We start from the raw sequence: 11,098 nt of genomic DNA, 5'->3' as shown, positions 1-11,098 counted from the left end.
GAAATTGATAGACAAAACTTTTTGAATTCAGTGTACTTAGTTGTTGGGTTGACAGAGAAAAAAAATTGAAATGAAAGATAAAGAATGTAATTGCATATCTTAATTTAATAAAAATAAAAAGGTAAACGTACATCAACAAAACTAACAATTATTTTATGTTTATATTTTATTAGTTTTAATGCAATAAATTAATGGAATTTTCATATTAAAACATCTAAAATAATTGAAATTGTGATTAGGTATTCGATATTAGTTGTAATTTAAATATTAACAATTATTTATAATATATTATAATCAATTTAATTTATGTTAATGTGATATAATAAAAATTGATTACGTACTCGATATAATATAATAAAAAATATGCTAAAATAAATATATTCGATTATGTAAATGAAAACATTTTACTACTAATTGATAATTTTAAATGTTAAATTTGTCAATTCTTAAAATACATAAATTGTATACAATATACTTGAGAAAAAATATAAAAAAAAAAATTTCCAATTGCAGAATTGTTTTTACTCATATAAGTTTAGTTTAAAATGAGGATGGGAGGAGTGGTGGGGGAATATTAATAATCTAATATTTTTATATAATAAATAATATAATAATAAAAAATATAAATTCTAATCTTTTTTTTTATAATTATATAATTATTTTTACATATAGATTTGGTTAGAGGTGGAGGATTAAATGAGGTAGAGGCGTGAGGGGTTGAGTTGGGGGGGGGGGGGGGGGTGTTAGTGTGGATGGTAGAAGTAGGTGGGACTAGATTTTTTGTTTCTTTTCGGATTTTATTAAGAAATAATATAATAGTTAAATTATTTTAAAGATAATATCATTTAACATGTTCGGACGAAACATTACAATATAAAGCAGTTAAATTAAAAATTATATTTAATATTATCCATGCATTGCACGAGTACGTATACTAGTTACTTATATTTTCCTAAAATGTGAGCCCACTTGATATAAATATTTCTTGTGTTGCAACACCTTTGAAACCATCAGGTACTTGTAAAACAATGTTAAACACTATTCTCTTTTTTTTTGTTAAAGAAAATATCACTAAGCAAATTATGAAAAAGAAGTGTCATAAAACATATTGTTTGTCGAAATTTTATTTGCACCACATAAATTGAGACCGAAGAAATAACATCAATTATTTAAAAATTACGTAAATCTGCTATTAATCACAATAATTAACAACTTAAAAATAGACAAATCATATGAAAATTTTGATTTGACTCTCATAATTTCATCTGTGCTACATTAGTTGAGACAAAGGGAATAAATAACATATATCATTTGAAATGGCGTAAAAAGTACTATAAATCACAATAACTAACAACTTAAAAATTAAGTGACTCTTTACATTACATCTATGTCAAATAAATTAAGATAGGAAAAATAATATATACTGAATCCGTACAAGATATGTTTACATTTCATCTATGTCAAATAAATTAAGATAGAAAAAATAACATATATTAAATCCATACTAAATTTGTGATTGTGTTGCCTATCTAAGTACATGAACACTTATTGCATATCGCTGACATTCATAAAATTAACGTAAGATGCCTTAAAACACTACGTTATTTAACCATCGTAGCATCATGCATGTCCGTACTACAATAACATATCCAATATAATTCCACAAGTGAAAACTTGGAGAAGTTAGGATGTACATAAACCTTACATTAACCTTTGTGTAACAGGATGTACATAATCCTAAAATTCCTCTCAGGTTTCTATTCAAAGTTGCACACTTCCAACTTGTTATCAAGAATAAACTTAAGCTATCTGCTGCTTGAATACTTTTCTGATCAAAACTCAGGCGATGTAATGGTAAGCAAAATAGCTAATTGTGTAACAGGTCGTCACATTTGTGGCAACGATAAGTCAGCTCCCCATGAACCGCAATGAAAACTTTTCAAAACAATCTGGAACTTACCTTAAGTCCAATCAGCATAACAATTAAGATGAGGAAGCCATTCATTCATTTGGAAAAAAAAAACAATTAAGAAACTTGCTAGATATATAAATATATGTAGAAACTCCAAGAAGAAAATTAGACATCGTCTAATCAGATGTTTCACTCATTGCTGTTTTTCCCAATACAAAACAAATAGACTAAAAATGTCAAACTCCATAGAGCCCAAAAACAAGTTATGTCCAACTAACTTTTAAATATTCAAATCCTTAATTGCTAAAGATAAGACAAAAGTAGGGTGTCCAAGCAAGCATCGACCTTGGCTGCAAGAGTAAATACGAAAAATCAGTCAACTTCAAAAAATATCAACAGGTAGTATATAGGAAGGTAATTGTCAATAGCAATCACACCAACACAACATCAAGTTAACAAACTGATTCTACAGAAACATATTGAGGCAATAGCAGGACCTTTAGAACAGGTTAGAATATCTAATAATGATAGATTGATATCACAACAACATACTACTTTTCCAACGTTCAAACACTACATGTGCCAGAAAGATGACGGTGAAAACAATTTCAAGGTCATATTACATCTATAACAATTCAAGAACACCCCTGCTAGAACACACCTTCCCACTTTCCACAATGTCCAAACAGAGGATCAAAACTGATTATCTGTTTAAAGCTTCTGTGCATATTTTCCTGTGTGCTACTTGAAGGGATGGGAGTCCACACAATATTTTGTTGGAAAGTATGACAATAAAGGCCCTATAGATAATCCGCAACAGCAAAGTGATTGGCATAGCATGAGTGTTATCGTAGTTTAGTACCCACAAACATTGAGTAAATAGTGTAAGCACAGACAAAAGCGGTTTTTGGGGGTGGAGTTTGTGGCATTGACCCATCTGGTTTGATGACAATGTCAGTGATTGAACTTTCACTTTACAAACACATTGTTTAATACCGTAAGGGCTTGTGTGATACGAGGGATAAGGGATAATAAAACCGAGATACAATGCAGGATTATTTTATCCTGTATTTGGTTAGGAGTATTAGATAATCCCGAGATTACTTATCCCACTATTTACACTATAATGATGGGATAAGTTTTCCCTTGGGATAACTTTGTTTATCCCCTCCCTCATAACAAATGCCCCTAATTGTCCTAGGATCAAATGGTTAGAGTCAATCCAAAATTATGCAACTTCTACAAATACTTAGACCAATTATAAAACCATCATTTCACCCATTCACTCACTATACGCTCCTTTATTCATTAGTTTTTGTCCTATAGCAGGGAAATCCAATCATCTTCTACAAATACTTAGACCGATTATAAAAATCACTACTTTACCAGCCCTACACACTAAACGATCCTTTATTCATTAATCTATGTACTATAGAACGGCAATCCACGCAACTTCTACAAATACTTAGACAAATTATAACGCCATTATTTTACATAAACATAATAAAGTCTTTACATAAAATCAATCATTGCTATCAATAAGACCAATCCTTTCAACATATTCAACAAATGTTTTGGGCGGTAATCCTTTCGTCAAAGGATCAACAACCATAAGCTTAGTGTTAATATGTTCAATTGACACTTTATGTTTATGCTTAGCACCTTTCGAATACTTATCATTTTTAGAGAAAAAAACTGCGATAGTATTATCACAATAAATTTTCAGCGGCTTGGCTGTATTGTCGACTAGTCCAAGTCCTGAAATAAAATTCCGCAGCCAATTAGCCTGGACTGTGGCCTCAAAGCATGCCACAAACTCAGCTTACATAGTGGGTGCAACTATAACAGACTGCTTCGCACTCTTCCAAGATATTGCTCCTCCACCTAACAGAAACAAATATCCAAATGTGGATTTTCTTGTATCCACACAACCAGCATAATCTGAATCTGAATATCCAACCACATCTAGATGATCAGATCTTCCATGAGTGAGCATATGATCTTTCGTTCCTTGTAAGTATCGCAACACTTTCTTTGCAGCCTTCCAGTGATCCATTCCAGGATTACTTTGATATCAACCCAGCATTCCAACAGCAAAACTGATGTCTGATCTTGTACATGTTTGGGCATACATAAGACTCCCAACTATTGATGCATAAGGAATATCTTTCATTTGCTTTCGTTCCAAGTCATTCTTTGGACATTGATTGAGACAAAACTTATCTCCTTTCTGAATTGAAACGGGACTTGATGAGCACTTTTCCATTCTAAATCTCTCTAATACTTTATTAATATAGGTTTTCTGAGACAATCCCAACAATCCTTGTGATCTACCTCGAAATATTTCTATTCCAATCACATAGGATGCCTCACCCATATCTTTCATTTCAAAGTTGTTAGAGAGATATTTCTTGGTATCATGCAACAAACCAAGGTCATTAGTAGCAAGCAAAATGTCATCAACATACAAGACTAACATAATAAACTTACTCCCACTGACCTTCAGATATATACATCAATCAACAGTGTTTTCTTTAAATCCAAAGGTGACAATCGTTTCATTAGACTTAAGATACCATTGTCAGGAAGCTTGCTTAAGTCCGTATATTGACTTCTTAAGCTTACACACCATGTGTTCTTTTCCTTTAATAGAAAACCCCTCAGGTTGATTCATATAAACTTCTTCCTCCAAATTTCCATTCAGAAAGGCTGTTTTCACATCCATTTGATGTGGCTCCCAAGTCATAATGAGCTACCAAGGCTATTATAATTCTGAGTGAATTTTTTCTAGAGACAGATGAAAACGTCTCTTTATAATCAATGCCATCCTTTTAAGTGAAACCTTTGGCAACAAGTCTGGCCTTGTGACGTTCGATGTTGCCAGTTGAGTCGCGTTTGGTCTTAAAGACCCATTTACACCCAACTCTTTTGCAACCTTCGGGTAATTCAACAAGGTCCCAAACTTCATGTTGTTCCATAGATTTTAACTCATCTTTCATAGCATTTATCCATTTATCAGGATTATTACTTTCAATGGCTTGTGAAAATAAAACTGGATCATCATCAATTCCCAAGTCAGTTTCTGACTCATGTAGATATACCAAATAATCATCAGAAATAGCAAATCTTCTTTGTCTTTGAGATCTTCTTGATGCTACTTCTTTTGGTTCATCTACTACAGATTCATCAATTATGGATTCATTAGTAGGAGCATTAATTTGCTGTTCTTGTTGATTACTTTGTTGTGCAACAGCTTCAAGAACAACAAATTTAAAAGAAGTACAGAGTAGAGGAATTTGCACCCTAACCTCTTTAATTTCCACATTACGTGGTTCTTTACTCCCACTAACTTCGTCATTCTCAATGAATCTAGCGTTTCCAGTTTCAACTATTCTCGTACTATGATTAGTGACAGTAAAATCTGTACCTCTTGATTTTTCTGGATAACCAATGAAGAAGCCACTGATTGTTCTTGAATCCAGTTTCTTTTCTTGTGGATTGTATACTCTAACTTCTACCAGTCCACAGTTCAAAAAGTGTCTTTGGAACTGCTTTACTAGGAACCCTGTTTAGCAAGTAAACGGCAGTCCTTAAAGTATACATCCATAAAGAAGGAGGTAAAGATGAATTACTTAACATACTCCTAACCATATCCATTAATATACGATTACGCCTTTCTTCCACACCATTTTGTTGTGGTGTGCCAGGCATTGTGTATTGAGCACATATGCCACGCTTTTCGAGGAATTTAGCAAATGGATCTGGGTGTTGTCCATGTTCATCATATCTTCCATAATATTCACCATCTCTATCAGACCAGATTATTTTCACCTTTCTATCTAGTTGTCTTTCAACCTCAGTAATAAATACCTCTAAGGCATTAATCGCTTGAGATTTTTCATGCAACAAATAGATATATCCATATCGTGAAAAGTCATCAATAAAAGTGATAAAATATTTTTCTTTATTGAAAGATGTGATATCAAAAAGACCACATATATCAGTGTGTATAATTTCAAGAAACTGTGTGCTTCTTGTGGCTCCTTTCTTTGTGTGTTTTATTTGTTTTCCTTTAATACAATCTACACAAATTTTTTATTTTTTTTTAACTTGCACCGGGTGTTCGAGACTCTTCGAGCCTCGACTAATCCCGGGGGTGTACAGGCCCTCGGCAAGGAGTTTCCCGCAAGTGCACCATGGGTAATTCAGGGTTTCACTTAGTCCGATGGCCCTCAAAAATTGTTTGCACCCAGTGAGTATCGAACTTGAGACCTTGAAAAGGAGCACCCCAAAGCTCAAGCCAATTCCCACCAGGCCAACCCTTGAGGGTTACAATCTACACAAATATTAAGGTCAGTAAAATCTAAATCTAGAAGAATTTCATTCTTAACTAATCTTTCCAGCCTTTCTTTAAATATGTGACCTAAACGTTTATGCCACAAGTAAGCAGATTGTTCATTCACCAAACTTCTTTTGGTTCCAACATTATGATGCAGAGTTAAGAGTGTTTCGACAAACAGATTATCAAGATTCAGTTTGTATAAATTATAGCAAAGAGTACCAGTACCAATGATATAACTATGTTTAAACAAACTAAAACATCCATCACCAAAATTAAAAATATCCAGTCTTATCCAACTTAGACAAAGAAACTAAATTTCTCGAAAGAGAAGGAACATAAAAAGTTTCTAGTAAATCTAAGTGACATCCAGTATCGAGAATAAGACGATAAGTCCCAACAGCTTCAACTAGAGCCTTCACTCTATTCCCCATGTAAACAAATCTTTCATTCTTGTTTATAGTTTGGATTGTAAGGAATCCCTGCATAGTATTAGAAACATGAACAGTACAACCATAGTCAATCCACCAAGTATTACAAGGAACTTCAGTTAAATTTGATTCGAGACATGTAAAAGCACAAGACTTACTTTTCTTCTCAAACCATGCCTTACGTTTCATGCCTTACGTTTCAGGCAATCTTTCTGAAAGTGTCCAGATTTTCCACAGAAATGACACTTCCCATTCTTGTTTCCTTTCTTACGTACTTGAGATAAGGATTCATTAACATTAAGTTGCTTCTGTTGTCCCTTACCATGTTTTTTTTCTTTCTTTTCAGCTCCTTGACGATTTACAAAGTTAATGGAGTGGGTTCCTTAATTCTTCAGCCTTATTTCCTCTTGAACTAGCACACCATGCAATTCATGCACGTTCCAATTTGTCTTTCATGGTGTTGTAGTTCATTTAGAAAGGACCATACTCAGACGGTAATGAGTTGATGATGAACTGCACAAGGAAATTCTGTTCCACTTCCATTCCCAATGACTTAAGTTTTGCTGCTATATTTGTCATTTCAATGACATGCTCATGCATAGTACGCGAACCATCAAACTTCATGGTGGTCAAAGTACCCATTAGTGTCCCAGCAAGAGACTTATCAGCAGTTTGGGAAGACTCTTCCACAAGTTTCAGAAGCTCTTTTGCACTTTCAGCTTTGGGAAGAGTAATCTTAATGTTGCCCGCAATATTCATTCGCATGAACATTAAGCCTAATCTGTTAGAACGATCCCAGTGCTTATAATAGGACTTTTCTTCATCACTGCTAGCTTCAGTAATAGCAATTGGCTTTTCAGAGTAAAGTGCAACATCAAGATCTAAAACCCCAAGATGGAATTTGATCAGTTGGCTTTTCAGAGTAAAATGCAACATCAAGATCTAAAACCCCAAGATGGAATTTGATATGTTCGCACTAATTTGAAAAGTTAAGTCCATTAAAAGTCGTAACAGATGCAGAGTGTGAATGAAGGGCAAGTGCTACAAGTAGAACATGCTCATTTGTTAATACTTTGAGTGACGAGTTTAAACACATTATCAAATTCAGAAATAATTTACTTAAATGTATATTGATGTTCTCCTTTGGACGAAACATCAAAATACAACTTTAAACATAATGATGCTTAAAATGTATTTAACACAAATCGATAATATTTAATGCACCAATTAATAATATTTATTATCTTTGGATAAATAAATAAAACTCACGATACATCAAAATTATCTCTTTAATATTTATTGGTTATACGAACAAACAATCAACCTTTGGGTGATCCACAAATGTCTTATAACAAAAATTTTAATTTACCCATAATTGGTACATCATTTATAAGCATCAAAATTAATGGATAATTAATTTAAATTTTAATCTTTATTTTGGGATTATTTTCATAAAGATTCGACCACTTTGGTGATTAACGAATCTTTATATATATAATTCCAAGTCACATTAATAAACAATAAATTTTATTATTGAATACGAAATTAACAAAGACAAACATAATAAAGGTTATGCTTTATTTTATTAAACAATGAGCAGTCCGTAAATTGAAATCTGTGAATGAAATATTTTTGTCATGTTTTACCAGTCTTCAGTAGCTTTAGTGACATGGCTACCCACCTATAGCAGTCCATGGACTACATGTCATGCTCAAGTCTCTGTAATAATAACAACTACTACGGCTATTGGCATCATGTGATAAAAGCATGCTATACAACTATGAAATTGCCACAGAGTTATAATATAATATACCAAATCTATGGAGGGCCAACAATTAAGCATTCTTAATCTACTGCAATATTCAGTCCCATAAATTAAGCATTTCATTCTTTAGGAATTAACAATGCGTCACGGAATTTTAATTATTATCACCATACTAACAATTATACTTTCCAATGAATTCAATTCCAATAAGCATACTACTACAAACAATTAAAACATACGCTATTCAGTTTCTTTATAGACCCATAAATCATAATTTATCAAAATTTCATTATTCTGGTAATTGTGAAATTCCTCACAAACCTAATTAGGGTTCAAACAATTAGAAGAAACATTAATTTTGATGGAAAATCACTAGTTCTTAAACCTTGCGCTCTGATACCACATATAAGCATATAACGGATTATATAAACTTGAACATTCTTATATATATATATATATATATATATATAATCCTAGCAATTATTTAGGAACGTAGAACTTAATGATTTTCACATACCATGCTTTAATAATTTAAAAGTCAGTCAAGAAACATACCAGAATTCTCCATAGCTTTCTTGACTGAGATCAGCGGAAGCACAAAGCAGAATATTGTTTCTCTTTCTTAACCTTACGTTTTAAAATAGAGTTTGATAGAGCCTATTCTTCTTTTGGCAGAGAGAGGACCCCTTTTATAATAGGGAATAGTCATTTATATTTTCACGTTCCATCAACGTGAAAAGTGGATATAATAATTATCTATTAACAGTCGGTAATTATCTTACTAGGAGTCGGTAATTATCCTACTAACAGATTAGTCAGCTACTAGGTAACTTTCCCATACAGATTAAGGATTTAACTTATTCAATTATTATTAAACCAGCAAATAAATTAATTATGTGGGCCATAGAAATTTACAGGAAAGCCATGCAAAATGTAGAAAAACATATAACACATTAATAACTATAGACCATAACATACAAAAAATAAAAAATTAACCAAAATACGGTACCTTATATGTTGCTCGGGTACATGAAAACTCTAACCTTAGCTCCCTACACAAGTAGAAGAATATAATAAATACACAAAATTTCCTATACAAAGAAAAATATACCAATTATGATCCTAAGTCGAAATGTACTAACCATAGATTTCGGTGGCAAATTGGACTTGAATTTAGCTCTAACAACACCGCTATTTCCATGAGGCCTACAAACTTTACCCCAAATACATCGATAATGTGAGTTATTCTTCTTAGTTTTGGCCTTGTATATATACGCCATACGCTTCCCTAAATACCAATCAACTTCCTCCTTAGTATTCACTCCTTCAATTTGAATCAATGACGTGTTCGGATACTGATTCGACTTCGACCTAATTCACAAAATTATAAAATACATACATCAAATTAATCAGCTGCAATTCAATTATTTATTTATATTACATACACTCTATTCTGACTACTCATTTCAGTTTAACATTAAAAAATAAATACATCAAATTAATCAGCTGAAATTAAATTATTTATTTATATTACATACACTCAACTCAGACTACTCATTTCGGTTTAAAATTATAAAATAAATATATCAAATTAATCAGCTGAAATTAAATTATTTATTTACATGCACTCTATTTAGACTACTCACTTCAGTTTAAAATTAAAAAATAAATACATCAAATTAAGCAGCTGCAATTAAATTATTTATTTATTACGTACAGTCATACAATCTATTCAAACTACTCATTTCAGTTTAAAATTAGAAAATAACAACAAATTGAGTTTATGGTTACGTTACCGCTTGTATCCGAGAACTGTTCCTCTAGTGTACAGTCTGTATGAAAAAATGAATAAATTGGAAGTAAATATGTGATATTATAACAAAATTTTTATGAAAAATGAATAAAGTGGAAGTAAAAATGTGATATTATAACCAAATTTTATGAAGCTGCAAATTGACGAAGATTCTTTTTATACCTTACACGTTCTCCTTGGCGTCCCTTCACCATTTTTGGCAACTTTGGAGGTGTAAATTGAGGAAGAAGCTTAAAACCCTAAAGAGAGGAATTTATATTATTGGGTTGGGCAGTAGTATTTAGTGAAGGAAAGATGGGCTTGAGGTCCAGTTTTATAATTCATTGGGCTTGACTGATTTGGGCCGGATTGAAAAGAAGGAGGGGTATTGACATGTAGGTACAAGTTCCACGAAGAAATTGAATTTTATAAGGGCAATAACATAAATCTCGAGTGTTTGGAGCTTATGTCACGACTCGAGACTACCCCTAGTCATAACACGGTACTTGAAACCACAAGTGATCTCAAACTAACCCATGAACTGACATACTGCTTGAGCAACTGAATTAAAATATATAAAATAGCTAAATTTGTTATGCGGAAACATAATCATGACATAATCTGGATAAATATAATATTGATAAAGCTTACAACCCGATAAAACTGAAGAGAGAACTGGAATTTACATTTCATGACTCCGACTGACTATCTATGAAGTCTCTACTATACTGACTATACATAACTGGGACATGCCTCCAACCACCATTAATCAATACACATAAATAATCAAAATAAAGTACAGGAACTACAACTGACTGGAATCCCCGAAATATGAGAACTCATCACATGTCGGTTGGAA

The 11,098-nt window shown here is 32.4% G+C and overlaps 1 protein-coding gene across 1 annotated transcript; it reads right to left on the bottom strand.

Moving 5' to 3' along the window:
• Positions 1 to 2,026: 2,026 nt before the first annotated feature.
• LOC107871090 (60S ribosomal protein L35a-3) lies at positions 2,027 to 10,548 on the bottom strand. Its single transcript, XM_016717886.2, has 5 exons — positions 10,423 to 10,548; positions 10,244 to 10,279; positions 9,590 to 9,818; positions 9,457 to 9,499; positions 2,027 to 2,262 (listed from the first exon to the last, which is right to left on the bottom strand). The coding sequence occupies exons 1-4, from the start codon at positions 10,452 to 10,454 to the stop codon at positions 9,458 to 9,460; spliced, it is 339 nt and encodes a 112-aa protein (XP_016573372.1). The 5' UTR covers positions 10,455 to 10,548; the 3' UTR covers positions 2,027 to 2,262; position 9,457.
• Between the last annotated feature and the right edge of the window lie 550 nt (positions 10,549 to 11,098).

This window comes from Capsicum annuum, chromosome 5 (assembly GCF_002878395.1).
Source record: "Capsicum annuum cultivar UCD-10X-F1 chromosome 5, UCD10Xv1.1, whole genome shotgun sequence".
In the NCBI taxonomy this organism is placed as follows: Eukaryota; Viridiplantae; Streptophyta; class Magnoliopsida; order Solanales; family Solanaceae; genus Capsicum; species Capsicum annuum.
The sequence above is the reverse complement of the archived record's forward strand: the minus strand, read 5'-3'. Positions and strand labels throughout refer to the sequence as shown.